General features: G+C 37.0%; 1 protein-coding gene across 8 annotated transcripts in view; it reads right to left on the bottom strand.

Moving 5' to 3' along the window:
• Positions 1–22,973, bottom strand: part of KANSL1 (KAT8 regulatory NSL complex subunit 1) — a 180,484-nt gene that overhangs the window by 1,035 nt on the left and 156,476 nt on the right. For 6 of the 8 annotated variants that reach the window (XM_031965944.1, XM_023502457.2, XM_012548451.3 and 3 more), the window contains 8 exons: positions 17,534–17,711; positions 11,584–11,766; positions 9,703–9,888; positions 9,169–9,326; positions 2,863–2,984; positions 2,527–2,584; positions 2,119–2,231; positions 67–319 (listed from right to left, as the gene is read on the bottom strand). In XM_031965944.1, the coding sequence (XP_031821804.1) occupies positions 67–319; positions 2,119–2,231; positions 2,527–2,584; positions 2,863–2,984; positions 9,169–9,326; positions 9,703–9,888; positions 11,584–11,766; positions 17,534–17,711 (1,251 nt within the window). The remainder of the gene's footprint in view (positions 1–66; positions 320–2,118; positions 2,232–2,526; positions 2,585–2,862; positions 2,985–9,168; positions 9,327–9,702; positions 9,889–11,583; positions 11,767–17,533; positions 17,712–22,973) is intronic. The other 2 variants (XM_031965947.1, XM_023502459.2) reach the window with 1 other exon arrangement.

Here is a 22,973-nt window from a genome sequence, read left to right as displayed (position 1 = left end):
TCCTCTTCTCCCCCCCCCCCCCCCCCCCCCCCCCCCCCAAGTTCAGAAAGCCATGAAGTCACTCACCTGTTCATCCAGTCCCAACTCTGGGGTGGAACAACGAGTATCTTCAATGGACAGATGTCGCAGGTTCTCTCGGGCTATAGGAGTGAGGGAAGCAGAAAGCAGGTCTGGGCTGATGGGGCTTCGAGGGGACTGACTGTGGGAAAACTCTGAAATCGAGTGGCTATTGCTGATATCTGGAGAAGCAGGCTGGGGAGTGGAAGAGTTGGCATTGCCCAGTTGCGGGGTTGTCCGGCCATCTGATGACCTATAAGACCTGCACAAAGGAATTCAAACCACAGAGTCAGAGGGACAGTGTTCCAATACATCCAGTCATCCAGTTCTTGATGTAAGGCAAACAACATAGGATAGTCGCTCTATCCATTTCTAGGATATCTCACATTTCCCAACTTTCCTTGTAATGGGACCCTAGTTTGAGAAGACTGACTAGACTCAAAGCCTTTCTTTTGTGGATAATACAAAAATACAGATGGCAGGCATAAAAAGAAATAAGTATTCTGCTTATCACAGACACAAACACACATACACACATTCTGCATGGATAAGGATGAACAAAAAGCCAAAAGCCTAGGAACATTATACAGATGAACACAAAGAAAAACCTAAATAATGTATCATCAAGAAACAAAAATGAAAGCCCTATGTGGCTGAAATCTTATCCTAGTTTAAGACATGAGGATTCTTTGCTACTAAAATATTGGAAGTAGAGGCAAAGTATAACAGATACTTTGAGATAGAACAAAATGCCAGGGTACATCTGCCTAAACATGACTGTGTTATAGAACTGTATTGGATTTGAATTATACCACCATGCAAAATCAGTTCTCCGATTCTGGATAAATCACTAACACCTCAGACTAATTTTCATTATCTTTAAAATGGACACAATGTAGTATATACTCTTGTAGGGTTGTTTTGAGGATTGTATGAAAATGTGAGACATGGCTCAAATGTACATTCTGGTAAGCGATCCAGGAGTTGAGGCCGAGTATCTCACCAAAAACTTCAGCAGATTTGCTGGGGTTGGTAAAAGACAAAAATGAAGTGTTGTTGAATGGTGTACAGAATCAAAATCACACCCCCTCCCTCTCAAAGTAGGGATCAGGTGCTTGATCAATCTCAATCCTTGGCTTTAGGCCAAGTGCTAAGTGAACCTGGAACTGGTATGATACTGTAGGAAACTTAGCCAAACCAGAGGGTAAGTTATCTACAAACTATCAAACTCTTTTAGAACTGGGGTCTTCAGAGATTCATTCTCCTTTCCTGTACCTTGATCTGCTAAGTCTTCCCTGAGGATTCTACAAGATAAAACTCTATATATATCTCCCAAATGTGTTTCTTGATGATACTGTCTAAGATTAGACTGAATGGGAACTTTGAGGGCCCCTGCCTCTGGCAGAGGCTGCTTTCTGCTTTTCTCTGTACCCACACTGCTTAGCACAGAACCTGGCACATAGTAAAAGCGTAATAACTGATTATAGATCTAATGATCACATAAACATCAATTACTACTACTATCGCTATTATTCTACACCACAAGACAATAAATTAAGGGTCTCCAACCCTTTGCTATACTACACTCCCTTCAAATAGCAAAGTCACATTGATCCTAACACACAGTATTAGAACAAAATCTTCATAAAGATAGCACACACAATAGGAGGCTTCATTACAAATGTCTAAACTACAGGTCCCTGTAAACTTCAGAGAGGGCTTTTTACTCTTCCTAAATAGAACCTGGTCCCATTAGGAGATGGTGCTTGAGAAATAGATAACCTCCTGTTCAATAAGGACCTTCTTTCATGAGGATTCATGGGATTCATCCTCATGAAACAAGTAATTCAAATATTATGTTGTCTTTTTAAAGATATATTGCCTTCCCCTAAATCAAATACTGATTGGTTTACCATGTGTCACACAGGGACATTTACCATCATATAAATGTTACTGACAGAGTGAATCTACCTGGTACTTTCCCCCATAGAGAACAGAGAAGTCTTGCTAACTATTTATCCTCCATTCCCATATTGATATTCACTTATCCAGGTACGCTACCTGCTACCTCGCCGCTGGGGTGGCACACTTGTGGTCCACAACCATCGTGCTCGCTCCATCTCCTCACACTTGGCATGCAGGGCTGCAAAAGCTGCATCAGAGAGGTCCTCAATCTGCAAAGGAGCAGGGTCATTGGCAGGTGTTTCCCTTCCCTTCTCCTCCCCTCCCCCACACACAACTAAGTCTAGGTTCCTCTATGACATTATATCTGGCCTGAGAGAATGAAGGAAGGTAGGGAAGGTAGGTGTCTATGTTTGGGGTGGGACAACTTCAGGATGAAGGAGGATGCAAGATAGGAAAACAGTGTCAAGAGTGCAGAAAAGATGAGCTCCCTAAGCTAAGACTTTATTACAGTGTGAAATCATTTGGGACACTGAGGGTTTAATCATAACATTGTCTGTGTCATACCTCCTCATTCTCTTCATCAGGATTCACCTTTAGAGACTGAAGATCCACTTCCCTCCAGCTACAAAACACAGAGAAAGGCATAGGAGAAGTGAGATGACGCTCATTTAGAGTAGGAAGTGGTCAAAACAAAAAAATGCCTGTGTATGGACATATGACCCAGACATCAGCCTGGGCAAACATGTTAATCTCTCCTAGGATGTGGAAAATTACTGCACCACTAGGGGGCCACCCAGAGAAACCTTCTCACTCATGTGGCTTACGTACTGAAATAACATCCCAGAGAATTCGTGAAATGAGGAAAACGCAAGGATGGTTATAACAAGCAGTGGGGAGTACCTGGGTGTAAGAATCTCCTTGTACTGTAGCTTTTCTACACGTGTTGTTGCAGCAACAGACATTGGGATTACAATGTTGTTAATGTCAAATGAACTTTCTCCCCGTCTCCTCCTTACAGGTTGCTGCAAGGCAATAAAAACAAGTTTAATATGGACGCACAATTCCTGCAGATTTCAAAGCAACTTGTCATGAAATGATTACTAATAGCAAGTGTTCAGCTAGGCTGCCTATCCTGGTTACAAAAGGCCCTGATGCTGGGTGGGCTATAGTAGTGCCAAACATGCAACTGAAAACCCATGTAGTGACTCCTCCATTTTCCATTACAAGCAATTTATCATATGAAATTCCCTACAGATTAAGAAGTCAGTTCATAAAGGTAGTTCAATCATTAGTAGCACTGTATAAACTTCTTTTTATATTTTTAATTCACTGCTTTCCTATTATTCTCCTTTTCACTGTCCACCCCCCATCCCCAGTTTTTTTCAATAATACTCCAAGCTCACAAGAATGATATATCTATCTGGTCTTCTAGAGAGATGGACACAGCTAAACAGATCAGATGGCAAGTACTATTGAGGGCACAATCCCTGGGGATTCTGGATTCCCCATTCACCATCTTCCCATCCCTTTTGATGGTTACCATTTGTGAGGCTTGGGGCCCTTTGGCTCAGATCACAGTTAGCAGAAGTTAGTGAGAGGATCAATGGATGAAAAGCTGAACAGGGAGCCAAAATACAGTCCTTCCCTAAGTAATGATTTTTAAAGGAAGCCCAAAAGATTCAACATCATCCAACAAATAAAAGGTTTCCTTGGCCAGCAAAACAAGAAGAATGTGCACCAGTTGGGAAGCTTAAGGAGTAATAGAAGGAGGCTAATGCTTCCCTTTTAGCGGGAAGAGAATGTCCAGTTGGCCCTGCTGCTCAAATGCCCCCAGGAAGGGAGGTGGCCAATACTGGGGTCCTAGAGGAGACTAGAAAATGAAGAGTAAGCTGTCAGAGGCCAAAGGGAAACAGTGGGATGACAAACATGCTGCCATGGTGACCATACAACTGCAATCAAACCCAAAGCACTAGGGGAGTGGTATCCTGAATATGGGATGAAAACACCAGGAGCAAAATGACTTCCTGCAATACATGAACTTGTACAAGACTTTGTTTCAATCACTTAAGAGTTTAAGAAAAAACAAAAGACAATATGGGACAATAAACAGTTATGGATCTCCATGGCTAGACTTTCTGCCCTGAACACTGTTGCTTTGTGACCATAATCCATTAACTTGCCTTCTTTACCTGCTTCTCTCTTTAATTCCTCATGGGAAATTTTCTATTTCAATTTTAAGCCAACTTTATAGAACCACTATAACTGATAAAGTGTTTGTAAAGTGCTTTGTAAATCACAAGATAATTTTTGGCTAGGGATTACTGAAGCAAATTACTTTTGATTGCCCTCAAAAGTAGATTTATTTGTCAAGTTCTAGTACAATGCATGTTGGACCATATGTGTATGCATCCCCCCCCAAACCTAGCTAGTTTAAAAAAAAAAAAAGATTTCCTTTATTATCATGTTCTTGACTCACACAAATATGAACATTTCTCCACATACAAGAACAGAAGAGAATCTTCACTACATATGACTTGTCAAATTTAAGAGGGTAGATTTCCAATACTATGTATTCCTTTCCAAAATTTGTTCTGCTTTCTTTTGTGAATTCTTAACCTTATGAAGACCAAGAAAAATCAACCGACTCAGCACAAATTTTTGTCCACAAAACAAAAGAGAAAGTGAATAATAGATTATCATAAAATTTTTGCAACAATTGCATCTGGTCCTTCTAATACAAAAACAATTCACTGATGTTCTTTTCCTCCTTTTCTTTGGAATCACAATGGCTACTTTCTCCTCTCCTTCCAAACCTTTCTCTTATTACATATAAGTTACACAAGTACACATGTTAAGAGTCTGGGGGAAAAAAATTACCTCTTTGCCAAGAGGGGCAACACATAACCAGTTTTTTGGAATCATGATTGGTCAATGCATTGATTAAAATTCTTTAAAGTTTTTCATAATCACTTGTTCCTACAACTCTTCTCAGGTATCTCTAAATCCATCCTTCATGTCTTGCATCATAGTAATCCATTTACAATCTTATGCCATAATTTACTCCTATAGATATTTTAGTATATATGGCTTCATCCTAGGCTTATTTATATATCACTGAGTCAACTGATATGTTCTGCTAAATTTTTGGATATAATTCCAAATTATATCCCAGAAAAGATCAATTCAGTTTGACCTAGAAGACATTAATGTGTCTGTCTTCCCATGGTCTTTCCAACAACTGTCAGTTACTTTTTTTTGTTATTTCTATTTGATGCCAATCTAGAAGGAATAGTTATGTGAATACAATACTTAGGAAGCCTATTTGATGGTTCTGAGCTACATACAATTTGAGTTTTTAATTTTGCCTCTCTTTTACCATTAATTAAATCAATAATCGACAAAGCAGAGGTGTCAAACTCTGGCCAAGCACTTCCTAATCAGATTTAAATTTAACAAGGAAATGATTAACAAAATAAATACAAATTATAACACAGATAAAATATAAATTTGTGCATTTTAAGTGAATATGCAGTCAGCAAGGAACTATTTCTTACTGAGTTTGACACCACAGGTGAAGAACACCTTTTAGTACAGTTTATGATCCACAAATAGCTTTTAATACTCAGTTAAAGAGGATGGTGCACCAGAAGTAGAGATTGTGCTGTAGGCCCAAACTACTCTTCTAGGAATCTAGGAATCTAGAATCTAAAAATGTTCATCTGCTCCACTGATGCCAGTGCTCTAAATGGAGAAGGAAAAAAATCACAATAAGGGACCTTAGTAAAACTTTATCTCCTATTACCTTTGTTCCCTAAAGAACACTTTTACCCACTTTGGCATTCCCATTTCCTTCATAAAACCTTGTTTCAATAATCCTCTCAAGACTCAAGACTAATCAGAGAGATGCAAATCTAACTAACCGAGGACTCCTCTTATCCCCCCACCCCACATTCAATATTGGAAAGAAAGACTATTTTTTAAAAACTCCCACTAAAAATGCAATGCTTGTAGAACTGAAATCTGCTGAACTATTTTGGAAAGGATTTAGTGATTATGCAGTACTCCAAAAAGGTTACTGACAGCAAGAAGGGGGAAAAAAAAAAACACATCTGCACAATTCCAGTGATAGCAATACTAGTTGTATTAGCAAAAAGGTTATTTTTTTCTTGTTCAATGATGCAGATGAATAAATCATTGGATATGGATGGAAGAGATTACTGTGCTACAAGGAATGAGGACTAAAAAGAATATAAAAAATATGGAAAGATATATAATGATGCTGAGTGAAGAAATCAGAGAAAAAAGAATACCCACATGTACCAATGGCTACAGCCACATCAATGAAGACAATATTAAATATGTAATAAACACAGGTCAGACATAATTAACAAGGTTGGTACTAACTTATGTTAAGCATATACCCCTTTCTTTTAGCAAACAGTTAACTTAGAAAAGTATAGAATTATCTATCAAGATATACTATACTAACTATACTATACTCTTTGGAAAAAGACTTTCTGGCTAATATACTTTGTGGAGGATTCACTGGTATATCTGTTTGAGTTTGTCTGCTAAGTCAAAACAAATTTAACAAATTATGATGAAAACAAAACCAAAGAGATTCTGATTTTTCTTAAGTTTTTAGTTCTACAAGTCCCCCTTTGGAGGAGAGCAATGATAGGGATGGTTCTAGAAACACAGATTAAAAGAATTGGTATCTTTGTTCCTTAGAAATAACCAATGTGTTAATTGTCTGATGGGTAAAATGAGAAGGGAAAATATTTGGGACAAGATTGAGGTAAAGTCTAAGTGGATATTGTGTACAATGACTGTTGAAGCTCTCATTCAAAGTACACAGAGTTGGAACCAGCATTTTTTTTTCCCCTTTTCTTTTTCTTTTCTTTATTTTTTTTGCAGGGGAAGGAGAGGGGGAGGAGAGGAAGGAGAAGAGAAGAAAGAAGAGAAATAGTGCCAGGTTAAGCAGAGACTTTTTCAGATGTCCCATCAAAGATAAATGATAGAAGAGAGAACCTCACTTCTGGAAGAAGAAAGTGTAGAACTGATCAATAAAATCAGAAATAGTTTGGCTCTGAAAAGCCAAATATACTAGAGTAGTTTCTTGACATAAGATGTTTGCAGCAATGCAGTGTTGTCAAAATGTCAGTCCCTGTAATAGTGCTATAGTCACAGATCAGAGCTAATTAGGAAAGTCCTTAGATGTCAACCAGTTAAATCCTCCCTCTTTTTTTTTTAATCCTTAAAGAAAATTTTATTGATGCCTATTGTTTTTATATCACAAATCATTTCTTAACAATGATTCTTTCTCCTTCTTTAAGCAACTGAGTCTTCTAAGAAAAAAAAAGAAAAAAAGTGAACCAAACCACCCAAAACACTGCCTTATATCTAACAGCACATCCAACAAGTCCAACATCCCACATCCATTATCTGGTCTCCTCAAAGGAGAAATATTTATTTCCTCATTTCTTCTCTGGGGCAAAGATTGTTCATTTTAATCAAACAAAGCAGTAATTAATTAATAAAACATAAATTAATTAATTAATAATAGAATTAAAACAATGTTTAAAATTGATCTATTGATTTTATTTAACTCATTTTCTGCATTTGTTCAGACAAATAATCCAATGTTTCTTTGCATTTCTAATTATTATTGTTACAATTTTACATTTATTGTAATATTGTTATATATTACAATATATATTATTACAAGGCAGCAATAATATCCCATCACTTTTATATACCACAATCACAGCCATCCTCAGTCAATTTTTATCTACTTCCTCTGTCTCCCACAAATAGTAATGCTATGGATATCTTGATCAATCTTCTCTTTCGTTAAAGATGAAGAGATGTTGACACAAAAACTTAAATAACTTGCTCCACAAAGGGGGCAAATGGCAGGACAGGAATTTAAAACTAGGTCCTCCAGAATAAACTTCCAAATACAGGACTCTTTCCACTAGATGCACTACATTAACTCCTCCAACATTGAGACAGAATATTGGACTTGAAGTTCTCTTACATTATTATCCAGATTAAAGAGAGGATTTTCTGCTTCTACCATGCTTCATTTGCAACCAACCAAATATCTCTTAACTATTATTGGCATTCAAAGGCTAATTCAGAGAAACATGGATTTTAAGCTGGAAGGGACCCCAGTGGTTCAAGTCAAACCCCTCATTTGAATTCCTTTATTTTACATGAGGGAACAATCTTTAAAGAGTTTAAGTAATTGAAGCAGAATTCTAATTCAGGTCTTTCTGATCCCAAGTCTAGCACTCTTTATCTATTGTTAATAAATTTTTTCACAGTAGGCTTTTACAAACAGGAATGGGACTTGTGATTCTACTGAGATGGGAAATGCCAAGGTAAAAGAGCTCCCTTTACCAAATACAGACTTGGCACATTCTCTACAACTAAACTAGAATTCCAAGGTCACACATTCAACACAAACACAGCTCAGGTATTACTTAAAAACGTGATTCTCTGACATATCTACTATAAAAGACAACATACCCATTCAGATAACAAAATATTTATAAAGTACTTTAATTCTAAAAAACTTGTTAGGTAGAAATTAACATCTTCCCTCTTTTACAGATTATAAAACTGAGGCTCAGAGAGTTTTAAGAGACATGTCCTTGAGCAAATACTACTGTTAGTTGTCTAACAAGGAAGTAAAAAATTACTATACTGACTCAATTCTTACAAAACTCAGAAATTGTCTTTCAAGTCCCGACTTAGTTTCTAAAAATTTATCTTTCTCTATTGATTAAAACTCCTTTGGCTAAAACACAGGATCAAGGAGGCCAAGTTTGATCCCTGCAAAAGTCAGTTTCAATCTCTTCCAAAAGTCATAGATGGCTCTTTCCAGCCCAAATCATCTTGCAATAAAAGAATAAGAAAGCTAGTCAGTAAGGCAATGCAGATGAATGGTTTAAACAAACTCTTTCCCACAAATGAGTAGAACATAGTTATATAAGAACAGATCCTACTAACAGTATATCAGAAGGAGCATCTATCTTCACATAAAAAAATGGCCCATTATCATGTTCTGGATTTCTAGACATCCCCCAACTTTCCTTTCTTCTGTCTTCTTCAGGTCTACTGGAATGATTAGTCATTGTCACCTAAGCTGCTACAACCTGCAAAAGAGGGTATCTGGTCACATCCAAACCAAATACTTACAGAGGGGGTAACTGTGCCCTGTGAACTTGAGCTGGTGGGCACAGAGCCATCCGATGAGGTGGATGAGGAGAGCTGTCGTACCAAAGGACTGGGTGGTGGATGGTGGGTTACAGGTGTCAAATAGCTTGAATTGCCTACATCTGTGTGATGTTTCAGCACTGCAGTAGTTAACACAAAGGAAAGAGAAACATAAATGGTTATATATTCCTTTAAGTTGTTACACTTTTGGCTCAACCTGGAAATGCCAGCAAAACATATCTGATATGAAAAAGCCTTCTAAGCCTAAAGGAGTAAAGAGGCAAAAGCAAACTGAGCTGGTGGGAGGTGGGTAGCTAGAAGGAGGTTGCTATAGCATTGGAAGTGCCCCGCATTTCAAAAGCAGTCGGCTTCCCACCACTTCACTGCCTCCCTAGAATCTGAAGGGCAAAGAAGATGGGAAAGGGTGAAGGAATTGAGAGAAGCACAGTGGCCTCAGAAAGCCCTGAGCAGACACAGGTGCAGGTACAGGTGCCAAGCCTGGCCCTGGCTGCCTACCTTCACTTCTCTCAGATGAATGGTCTCGCAATCGCATTTTGCTCTGGTTTGGGTCATGCACAGGTGGAGGGTTGAGCAAGCGCTCTGCTTTGGGCACTGTAACTCTCTCTGCCATGGGCACAGCCATTACATCATCTAAGTGCTGCCTGTGGGTCTTGTCAGGCCGAGTTTGGTGATGGGAGAGTTCTGAAGAGGGGAACAGAAAAAGAGCTATGGAATGTCTTCTTTTCTCTCTTTCTGTTTGAGGAAGGATGCCTGAAGATGTCAAGCTCTTGAATCAACTCTGCACTACTTCCAATTCCCGGAGCAGTAGACCAGTCTTTGGGAGGGAGAACACAGCCAGTGGCAGGTGAACAGATCTGAGGTCATTACTGAGTAATTAACATGGCAATCTCCAGAAAGACTCAAACTTGACTTGCAGATATATTTTGAAAAGGATTGTACCTTTACTCAATTCAATAAACATTAAGTACCTGTGTACATACACAAAGGTAGTTTGTATAGTGAAGAGAGAGTGTCAGTCATGAGGTCAGAAGACCAAAGCCTAAATCCTGTTCTTGGCATTTCCTTAAACATGGGAGCTGAGCAGGTTACTTAGACACTCAAGTGTCATAGGTTGGTCTCTAAGACTATGAGATACAGGATCATAATTAATCTGCATTGGTAGAGGGAGCTATCTCACCAAGAAAAATGCTCTATATATATGAAATCACAGGTCTGGAACAAAAAAAGGTATACCACCTCACTAGGCTAAGAGTCCTGGGATACAAAAACAAGTCCCTCTATCCTTAAGAAACTGAAATTCTAAGGCTAGAGGAGAGAAAAAAGGAAAAATAAAGAAACATGAAGAACTGTGATAAAAATAAGAACATGAAGAGAAAAAGAGTCCAGGAAAAATACTATGTGAATTTTGTTTTCAATTGCAAGTTGGGGGAAATACATGGGAGGACTTAAAGGAAGATGTAACTTCACCAAAACTTGGAAGAACAGGACAGTCTAGGGGTGGAGCAGACAGAACCCATTTCAGCCACAGAGAGACAGCATAAGCAACAGCATGGATACCTTGAGAGGCTATGATAAGAATGAAGGGGACAGTTAAGTAGTCTGGTTGCACAAAGAATGACAGAAGGGAGTCACGCAAGATAAGCCTGGGGCCAGACTGTGGCTCCAGTGAATGCCAGGATAAGAAGTTCATATTTTATGTGGTAGGTAAAGAGCAATCAGTCAACATTTCTGAAACTATCAGCAGCAAATTAAGATTATTAAAGGGGGAGCAGTGTGAAAGAAAAGTAGATATTCGAGGCAGAGAGCACTTAGAAGGCTATTACAGTAAGTTAGACAAGAAGTATTAAGGGGGGCTTCAATTTAGGACTGCTGGAGGAATAGAAGGAACAGGTGTTAAGTGAGACTTCCAGAGGTAAAACTAAAAAGACTTGGAAATTAACTAGACGTGGGGGGTTAAAGGAGAAACAAGAGTTAAAGACAGTGTGGGGTTTATAACATGAGTAAATAGGAGTCTGGCTGTACCATTAGCAGTAATAAATCTTAAGGAAAGAGGTAGGTCAACTAATATTAATGACTGGCTCCTGTAAAAGCAACCTGGGTTGTGGTTATCTTCCACAAATCCCAAGTGTCCCAAATAGTGACAGTCCCAAATAGTGACAGTTTATTTCCCCCAAATTCAGCAGAATCAGCATAGATTTCCCATTGAATTTCAAGTATCTCTCAGCCAACAAGTATTCCCAACAAAACATAATGACATACTGAAAAATGAAAAAATTTGGGGGGTTCCCAAAAAGAGACAATGAAACTGAAGATATCCTAACCGATATGTACACAAATTTATCACATCTGCCACCTCTCTCCCTCCCCAAAACTTACTGGCTGCTGCTAGAAAGGAGTTGACCAACTTGTGCCTATCTTTACGAACAGGATCAGGAAGGCTGCCCGGCATGGGTGCTCTGTGCTTGAGTGAAAGCTTTTTGGGAGGTTTGACTTTCTCAAAGGGTTTGTTCTGCCACTGAGATTTCAGCATACTCTGGAAGTGCAGGCTTGTGGGAACGTCTACAGGAGACACAAAACAACAGTATAGGTCAATTTAAGAAATCTGTATCTTTTTATCTCCTTGGCATCTCTCCTTATATTAAATGAGTTTTCTCTATTTGTAACCACAGCTTTCCCAAAGTGTTCATGGACCTTGTCTTATCATTATCTCTTTATTTCTTCCCTGGTCTGACAATAAATTCAGCACATTTTAAAACTATGTTTAATTATTATTGAAGCCATTATTCTACCATTCACAAGCAGGTCCCTTAAAAAGAGCTTAAATTTTTATCCCTTTTAATATTTCTATCTACAAGAACCTCAGGCTTCTTAACCTGACCCCCTCAACTAGTAATTCCTTCCTTAAGAGAAGAAGTTCTTCCATTATATAGTGATGGTGGATAGGACTAATCTATTCTAATCAACGAATATGCTAAAAGTTCAGGTGCTGTTAACAGGAAGACTATTAATGTAGCCTCTTTATTCTTCAGCAACAATTGGAATACTCTCCCTGGAATGTGCCAAATATGCTATCAATGAGAATCTGTATATCACAGACTTTTCTCGAAGGATTTCATGGCCTCCATTCTCTGACTAACCTAGACTACTAATCCATCATGGAACTTCAGGAAATATATATATATATATGTTTTTAATATGAGCATGTTGTTTTGATTTACATGTTTTTTTAACCAACACTGCTATCAGATTGATGGTGATTTTCTTCCAACAGCCTTGTATCTAAGTAGGAATTTCATATTATGACTTTTCCTATCCTATCTACTATTGAACTGACATCTTTTAAGCTAAACACAATTCAAGCTCTCAGCTTAATTTTAATTTAAGCTTACATAATTTTAAAATGTTAAAACTGTCAACAAAAAGTTTACTTTGTGATCAATATTTAAACATCATAACACCTAGAAGCAACTTTAGTCTTTAAAAACAAAGTTTTACTACAGTCTAACCCTCCTTTACTTATTCAATAAACTCAACTGCCATATTTTTTCTAAAAGTCAAGACCCCCCACAGGGTATCCTGAATTTTATGCTTAGAAAACAGAAGATATGAATTAATAAAGATAAAAACACTTAATTAGTAGGTAAAATGTTACCCGGTTAAGAACTTAAACTGGAATTCATGGTATTTACAATACAGGGAGAAAAAGTTGAAGGCATTATCATACTAGAACATACTTGGGAAACTCTCAAGATGTACCCCAAATACCATTCAGGATTTGTCTTGGAACAAACAGAAGCCCCACTGGACCAAATAAGCACTTCCCCTTCAATCATTGAACCTGGAAGACTCAAAATTCTGCTCAAATATGATTCCTGCTTATCAGAGGGCTATAACACAAGTCAGGGTAAGTGTATTACTGCTAGTACACACTTACTGAAAGTATTTTCCTGATAAGAGTCCTGGGAGGTAGGTTATATAGAACTGGACCTGTTATTTAACTAAGAACGGAGATTTCAAGGAGGGATTCTCTCCATTGAGTACAGACTTGCATTTTCTCTGCAATTCCAAACTTGACAGATTTTCCTGGGGGCACTGACTTGCCTACAGTCACACAACCAGTATGTTAGAGACTTAAAATCAGTTTTTCATGTCTTCAAAGTCAGCTTTCTATTTACTACACATTACAATGCCTCCGTAATATGGATATTATAGGTAAGGTAATTTGCCTAGAATCACACAGTACAGTATTAAGAGCTGGAATTAGAACCACATTTTCCAATGTCAAATCTAGTGCTCTCTTCTCCATCAATAATATGGGTAAATGTATTACCTCGTGTGTCATTTTGTTGACGCTTTCATAAAAAGGTGAACAGTAAGTAGTCTCAACCGATTTTCTCAACTTATCTATAAAAGATGTATCCAGGAATTATTTATCTAATTTCATGCTCTGGCTGAAGGAAGACAGCTCTAAATAAGTAAATTGATATACTGAGAACCTGTCTTATTCAAAAATTTAAACATAAATCAAATTTTGTTCAGGGTTAGACATAGGGTTGGTAAGAGAAACCTGCAATGAATGAGGACAAAGAAGTCATTTATACTCCACAGCAGCATAAGTGATATATATATATTTTTTAAATCTCTACCCAAGAAGAAAAGATAATTAAAGTCAGGCTTTTAGTTTTTGGTCAACTAGAAAGCATTAACAGAAAATTACTAAAATTACTTTTTAAAAGTAATTTTCCTGAAATGATTTCTCATCAATCTGCAAGTATATTTTATTATTATTAAAACAACATTCATTTGTCTTTCTACGGCTACTTTAAGTGGTTTGATTTGAGAAAATGTATGAATTATTCTCCCATAGGTAAAATTTTGCATGCAACTCTTTGACCAGTAGGTGGCAATCTGATCAAATACTTATGCTCCAGCTTTGAAGTTCATTCTTTTCAAACTTATTACATCATCTGCATTTCCAGTTAAAGATTAACTGGACCTAATCAAACACGCTAACAAAGAAACAAAGCACCTCCCACAGTTATTATGACACATGCATCTCCAGCAGAACCTCAGGTCTCGTTGGTCCCCTCACTCTTTTTACCACAGCTGAGAGCCTTATAGAAGCCCAGTATCTGGCAAAATGGAAGCAGCATTGAGTTAAAAAACAAAAGAAAAAACATCAACCACACACCAAACTCCACTTATAGTGTGTAAAGCTATCAATTTCTCAGGGTAAAAATCAGGCACTTTACCAATCAAGAAAAATGAAATGAAGTAATGCGGAGAAGAAAACAACTGAGTAAAATACACTATTCTCTGTACATGTTTTAAAAAATACAAAAGCCCCAAACTGGACAAAATTAGAAAAATAATTGGCAAGAATCTATAATTGGCTTCAGGAACATATCACTTATCCCATTTAAAAAGTCAAAGACTAGAAGGCCTGGAAGATAACCAAGTTGTATGTCCCTTTTGTTCACTTTCCCTACTGAGTTTAAGTTTATTTCCAGTCCCTGAACAAGCAGTTACATCTCTCTCTGAGTCAATTTCCAGGTCTATACCTCAAAAGGCTGTTATAAATGAAAACATGAAAGGGAATTGGGTGTTGCAATGAAAAGAGCACTGGGCCTAGAATCAAAAAAAATGTGAGTTCAAATCTTACCTCAGAAACTTAAAACTTAACTAGTATTAGTCATTTAATCTCTCAAGCTCACTTTCTTCTATAAAATGAGAATAATAATAATAGTACTTCCCTTATAAGGTTGTTAAGATCAAGTGAAATAACATATAAAGTTTGCTGTGCAATTTTTCAAGTGCTATATAAATGATAGCTAAAGTTTCAAATTATAAAACTATTATTCTTATTAAGTTTTAGCTCTGGGGAAGAGATTCTGCATAGTGATAATGATAGCTCCCCCAAAATATGAATGACTGACATGAAGGGAAGCATTTTCTCATAGAAAGAATGTTATACAGAGTGATTTAGGTTCCCACATCATCTCCCAAGTTTATTTTAACTCATAATGTAACAGTACTTTGTATTATGGAACCTCCACATACGGTGTAACAATGTTTCTATGAGGAAACTACTTTCAGATCTCTAAGGTAGGATAACAAATAATTCTCTTACTGTTTCAGTCCCAGAAAAGGGGTGGAAACTTCTTACATTTTTTAACTGCACCTAACCTTTTAGGTGGCTGTTATAGACTCTCTAGCTCAATTCCACAGGTGTAAGTTCTGACTAGCCAAGAAAGGTAAGGGGCAGTGGTATGGAAGTGGAGGAAAAAGAGTGGTGGTAACGGTGTGGAGAAAAAGTTTGTGTGCTCCTGCTTGGTGCCTGCCATTTTGGAGAGCAACACCAGCAGCTAATAGGAGAGAAGTCTCAAGGCTAAGTGGGTAATATATCTCTGGAAGGCTTTTCCTAACGGTCAACAGTAATAATGGAAGAAAAACTGCTTGAGAAAAGAATGCTCTCACAGCTACCAGCTAAAGAAGGTCTGAATATTAAGTTGTCCTTTTGGTGAGCAAAACTACAACCTCTTTTATCACAAAATTTTTATTTAGAAAATAAGCAATCTTTGAGCACTCTTCCCCCTGCCTCCCCCATAACAACAAATCGTGCCTCTTTCTTCTTAAACATTTATCAATGTAACATGATTCTGCTGCTCTCCTAAAAGGAAAATTCCCATATAAGGTACAGGCTGAACCGATGAGTTCTAAACTCCCTCCTTAATTCTGTGTCTTTATTAATACTTCAATCAATACTGCTATCTGTGGCGGTGGTGTCTGCTCTTGTTAGGGTACAGTATCCCCAATCTGCAATTTCACCCCATTCCATAAATGATTCCATTGCTTTCTGATGCAGATTAATGAATGAATGACTCCTCTGTAATGGGAATCTTAGAGACAGGTTAAGTAACTGGACCATCCTTCTCTATTAAGGATCAGATATAGGACTAGAACCAAAGTAAATTTTTCCTTCACTGTGCCAGGATGCACCGATTTTCTTGGATACGAAGAATAGATTTCTCTTATCAACATGGCCTATGTTACTATTATATAGCTGTTTCAGTTCAATGATGATTGCAGCCAGATAGTACTTATAACTTAGCAGTTTCTTGTTAACATAGTAGATGCTCGTATCATATTGTTATGAGCAAAGACCCTGAAAGGCACTAGAATAGGGCAGAAAAAGATAACTGCAAGAAGGCTGGTATATATCTGGCTATAATACCAATACCATAGGGAGAACTATTCACTTAAAGAACAGACAAAATATTTTTCTTAATACTTCTCACCAATAAATTATAAGACCTATTTGTCATTTCTGATCTCAAATCTCAAAGTCCAAGTTTCTACTTTTCACCTCTTCTTACCAAAAGTTATGTGGTTTGAGATGAGGTTTAAAACAGAGGGGAAAAAAAATCCCCTCAGATGTTATCACATAGGCTATCACAAAGAACCAGCAGCCATTCTGTGGGATCTGTAAAGCTGGATCCTGCTTGGCAAAAGAACTTTCTGACCACTAAGGAAGAACTACCTTCACGACACAATAATATTCCCATCACTGTAATTGTTAAAGCAGAGGATAGAAGTGCATTTCCTTCTAAAGAGGTTGGATTAGATGATCTTCAAGATTTTTGTCTAAATCAAAGACTCCACGATTCCTTCAGGAACTCCATGAAGAAAGTCATTCTTTGTGCCTTTCGAAACTGAAACTCTGCCAAATCTAAAAGGTATTGTAAGCCTCTGCAGCAGAGCAGACCTTGGCTATTTTTAGCATAGCTCTGACAAACAAAACCAAGTCAACTATGCCTCAATCTCTGGGCAAAATGTAAATAGTCTATGTTACAAGGACTACATATATTAAATGGGACATCCCATACTTTCCTATCATTGGACTTCTCAGCTACCTGTACTATTTTTTTGATTCTCCTGATTATCTGTTGATTTCCATGAGTGAATAATTTTAATGTTGTCTTAAAATATGCTAAGTACTTAACCAAAGCATAAGCCAAGTCTGACTTCTCTCTATTGCATTTACATGGAAGCAGCCTTAAACAACACTCAATTATTCTAGTCCCTTGGATTCCTACTTTTACCTCTTTTACTGAACTGAGGCGATTTTAACTCTAATCTGGCACATACAAAAAGCTTTCCTTTCACTGGTTTAAGCATATCTAAAGGAAAACGCTTTTTACTGGACAATAACAGAATGCTTCATAATGCCTAAATTTTATTTAAGTATGAGAGGACTCCTTCCACACCCACCCTTCCCTTGAAGACAACTTGATCATTAGATTTGATAGTTACAAACCCAACTTACCATCTGGGAATGCTAATACAGGATGAACACAAGAGTCCAACTGGGAGAGGCGCTCCAAGAGTGGAGCTTCATACTGGATCTCAGGAGGCATCGTACTACTGCCACTACTTGAACCACCACAGAGCACACAGGAAACATTCACATCACAGCTGCTTCGTAAAGTACTGCTTCTGTGAACCTGCAAAGGGGCAAATAACAACTCTGAGCTCCCAGCAGTAAACCGAGACAGTCAGGCATTGTATTTTACTCCTCTTTCTGGTTCATGAGGCAAGGGGTATGTAGGATTTTTTGGCTTTTTTTTTTAGGAGGAAGGGAAGGGAGGAGGGGAGGAAGAAGAGGCAAGGAAATTCTAGAACAACCAATATATAAAATAAACTCTGCTAACAGTTGGCATCAATCAGGATACCATAGATTTCCAAAAACATCTTGACAACAAAATTTAGGATGATAGTGTGCTGTAGTGCAAAGAGTACTCATATGAAATCATAAAAGATATGTTTTGGCTCCATCATGATATTTATTAATTCTGTGATCTGCAGCAAATAATCTTGTGGATCCTCAGTTTTGTCATCTTTTTAAAACAAAGTAATTTGAGTAGATACATTCTAAGTCCAATTATTAGAAGAGGTAGAACCAGACACATTAACTATAGTAAACATCAGTACTGTCCCATAATGCAAAGAATTTTTAAAATGTACATTTATTTTTTACAAAGTTCCAATATTCAGTTTAAAATTCATTCCCTTTCTTCTTCATTATTCCCATGATTTTCTTCATGGAATCTCTGATTTGGACAACCCATCCCCCCCCCTTATTAAAGCTTTTTATTTTTCAAAACATATGCATGGACAATTCTTCAACACTACCCCTTGCAAAATCTTGTATTCCAAATCCTCCCCCTTCCCCCACTCCCTCCCTTAGATGGCAAGTAGTCCAATATATGTTAAACATGGTAGAAATATGTTAAATGCAACATATGCATACATATTTATACAATTATCGTGCTGCACAAGAAAAATCAAGTCAAACCAGAAGAAAAAAAAAGAGAATCAAAATAAAATGCAAGCAAACAACAACAAAAAGTGAAAATGCTATGTTGTAAACCATACTCAGTCCCCACAATCCTCTCTCTGGGTATAGATGGCTCTTTTCATCACAAAACAAATCAACTGGTTGGATAAAAATCTTAAAAATCATCTAAATCCAATCTCTTTAGGAGGAAATGCTCTTTTATGCTCTGCTTTAACAATTTAACAAAACAAGGTTTCTTAATATTTACTGCGTTCATGTGCCAATCAGTATTTTGCCTTTCCCCAAAATTCATTATAATAATGACTAAAGGTCAATATTCTTATATATTGACAAAGAACATCTCTTCTGGCTTCTGAGAAAAGCCTTTCTAAATTATACGCTAATTCTATCCCATCCCATATCCAATTAAAAAACAAAACAAAAACAAAAACAACCAAAAACCAGTATTCCAATTTCTCCAATTTAACAAAGGCCAATATATTTTACATCAGTGCCCAAAAGAGACAACTGTATCATAAGCCTTTGCCTGTGGGGTTCATCATACTAGTTGTATATGGAATGTTAATCTTACACACAAAAGCTATGGAAAACTCAAAAGTTACATATGATAACTGAAAAGGCCTTTCACCTTAGAGAGAAATAACAGCAATAGTATTTTGTCATGCAGGTTTCCTTATCACTTTGTATTCTCCTTTAAGATCAAATTCAAAATTTAGAAGGGAGTTTCTTTACACTCTAATCTAAAAAGATCCCAGATAATCCTCTTACACAAAAGTGGCATAAATTCAGAAAGTGGTTAATTGTTATGAAAAAAATTCCACTGATTGCTTTATCACAGTTTCCTTATGTAGACTTCTGCCTCATGAGTAGCTGACAGCATCGGGGGCTGGGCTGTGTTACTATTAAATTAGAAAGTCTGGATTTAAATTCTGCCTCTGCCTATTTTACCAGGACAGAACAGTTCTCCTTCACCCTCATTTTCCTATGTCAAAAATGAAAGTGAATTTGATAATCACTCTAACTTCTAAATGACAAGTTACTGTAAATACTACCTAGGCTTTGTGCAGATGAATTTGAGAGGGTAAAGATAGTGGAGACAGAATAACTACCTTTTTGGGGTCAATTTTTAAAAAATTAATACCTTTTTATCTTCAAAATACATGCAAAATAACTTTCAACAATCACCCCTGCAAAACCCTGTGTTCCAATTTTTTCTCCTTCTCTTAGAGAGCAAGTAATCCAGTATTGTTAAACCCTGTGTTCCAATTTTTTCTCCTTCTCTTAGAGAGCAAGTAATCCAGTATTGTTAAACATGTGCAATTCTTCTAAACATATAAAAAAACTACTTTAACAGCTCGGATGAGAAACATTATCTGAAATAGGGTGGCAACAATGAGAATAACAACTGGCATTTAAAGCACATCATCTCATTTGATTCTCATTAACACTGAAAGGTTAAGTAGTAGATGGCAAAGAACTTGTTGAACTGATTTGAATTGGAAGCAACAGAGGAGACCCTTTAAGTGGTAAAGACCCTTTAGTGGTAAAAGGGACCACACTGAGGTTTCAAGACTAAAGACAAGAAGAAAAGTACCATTAGTAACAAACAAAACAAAAAGTAGGGATACTTTTTTTTTGAAAGGGGGGAAGGGATACAGTATGTTCGATTTGAATAACATGACATGTTTAAAAGTACTTGATTGCAACCTACAAAAATGTGTCACTGTCTCATGCCTCCGGTATGACAGGACTAAGTTCTTAAAATGAACAACTAAAAGGATACCAATATTGGTTACCACTAGAAGAGTTTGGGTGTTCAAGGTCTTAATCCTACTCTGTAAATTAGATTCTAAATTAATAGTTCAAAAAGAATGATTCATTTTATGTATCAAGAGTTTTTGCCTAGAATTTCAGTACTTTTTCTTGATTTTTCACATTTAAAATTCCATCTCCAATGTGTCTGATTATCAAGAGTTTCTTAAGGTGTGAGACTGGCTTAAATAATCATCCTTGAAGCCAAACCTGGCACTCCAACATTCAAATTAAAGGGTTGGTATTGACTTGGCTAAGAATATTCTTCATACTTTTTCTCTACACTGCTGAATAGTTGCATTTATGTGAGAACATTACAAACTGCTTTTTTGGGGGGAGCTCCACAAAACCCCTTAAACACAAACACTCAAAAGACCAAGAATGCCTTTGTGAAGAACTCAGTGATTTCAACCAGTGATTAAAAAAAAAAAAAATTATCTGAAAGCAGAATTCTAATTATTCATCATCACTTCTAAATTCTAGACTGCATAATATTCTTGATAGAGCAACCTTAAGCCTAAGGCTAGAATTCAACGGCAAAAATGAGGAGTGGATAGGAAAGAAGGGGCAAGTAGCAAGTACTGATGGAAAAGAATAAGATTTGGCACCAAACCTCAGATTCATGGCAGGTGAGGGAAAGAATATCATCAAGACAACTAGGAAAGTCCTAAGTGGGAGCTAGGGTTCAAAGTAAAAAGCTAAATCAAGGAAGGCCAGATACTTATGCTAGTAGTGGATAGGAAAAATAGTTTATACAAGCCTGATCTATCTGTGAGGTAGCTCTGCCTTCTTACTATGGTCGGGATTAAAAAAAAGTCAACATTTCTCAGACACATAATTGGGATAGTGAACCCACTGACATTTTCATGAATAAAGGCAAACCCATCTAGAGGCTGGGCTTTCCAGAGTCAGTAATTTATCCCCAAAGACAGGTACTAGATTTGTGCAGAATACTGATTCTATGATAATAACCAAAGCATGTACCTCCCAGGAATTCAACTAATTAGATTTCACCAACCACTGATAGTAGTTCTAGTGCTTCTACAGTGTCATACCTAACTGTACTACTATCACAATTCAACAAATTAAAATAACTGCACCAGACGTAAAACTAAAAGATAAATCATTTCAGAGTTCTGCCCAACTGGATTTTTTTTCCTGTCTCTCTATTTCCCTCTATAGGCCAAAAATTTTATTAAGCTATAGTATGAAAAATTCAATTCGTCATAATGACCTGGTGCAGCATGGATTGTTTAGAATATTCTGAGTTTTATATTTGTAGTATAGGGATTTGTTGTCTAGCAATGTATTAAAGACATGAATTTGCAATGTTTAATGGTAGCCACGAGGTCAGATTTGGCAAGATATTCAGTAAATTTTACAATTATACAATTTAGAAAGATGTTGGACAATTTCTACTGTTTCTCTGATGAATGAATTTCAAGAGGGATGACTTCTTTCAGGTTCTTTGGGTAACCTTGAAGGTGTCTATTGCTACTATTGTGGCTCAAGACCCTGCACCAGTGTATTTTTCATTAATATTCAAAGAGAAGACTTAATTACTTTTCTAGGTTCTCACTAAAGCTTTGTTCTTCCTCCTCTTCTTTTTTTTGGTTATATATTTAAAAAAAAAAAAAAAGGAAAATTGATTGATTGATTTACATTCAGTCTCCATAGTTTTTTCTCTGGATATGAATGGTGTTTTCTACCCAAAGTTTATTGGGATTGCCCTGAATCGCTGAGAAGAACCAGTCATAGTTGATCATCACATAATCTTGCTCCTGCTGTGTACAATATTTTCCTGCTTCTGCTTGTTTCATTCAGCATCAGTTCATATAAATCTTTCCAGGCCTTTCTAATCAGCTTGTTCACCATTTCTTATAGAGCAATAATATTCCATTACTTTCATATGCCAAAGTTGATTCGGTCATTCCCCAGTTGATAAGCATCTACTCATTTTCCGATTCCTTGACACCCCCACAAAAAAAAAAAAAAAAAAAGAAGCTGCTATACTTTTTGCACAGTTGGCTCTTTTATGATTTCTTTGGGATTCAGACCCAGTAGTGACACTGCTGTACTAAAGAGCATGACAGTTTGATAGCCCTTTGGGCATAATTCCAAATTGCTCTCCAGAATAGTTGGATCAGTTCACAATTCCAACAACAATGTACTTGTGTCAGTTTCCTCTCATCCCCTCCAACATTTATCATCTTTTCCTGTCACCTTAACCAATTAGATATATTTTAGAAATAAGGACTCCATCAGAAAACACTGGCTATAAAATCTGTCCCAACCCCCAACCCCCAGCTCTCTGCTTCCCTTCTCATCTGTGATGTGTTGGTTTTGTTTATGCCATTTAAAAAAAAAAATTATGTAATAAAAGTTATCCATTTTGCATTTCATCTTCTTTTGCTATAAATTTCTCCTTCCTCCAAAGATCTAATGAGCAGACTGTCCCTTCCTCTCTTAATTTGCTTACAGTATCATCCTTTAGGTCTAAAATATTTACCCATTTTGACATTATTTTAGTATGTAGTGTGAGATGTAGAGCTATGCCTAGTTTCTGACATTATTTTCCAATTTTCCCAGCAATTTT

The sequence above is a fragment of the Sarcophilus harrisii genome, chromosome 4 (assembly GCF_902635505.1).
Source record: "Sarcophilus harrisii chromosome 4, mSarHar1.11, whole genome shotgun sequence".
Lineage (NCBI taxonomy): Eukaryota > Metazoa > Chordata > Mammalia > Dasyuromorphia > Dasyuridae > Sarcophilus > Sarcophilus harrisii.
This window is presented reverse-complemented; position numbering and strand designations above follow the sequence as displayed.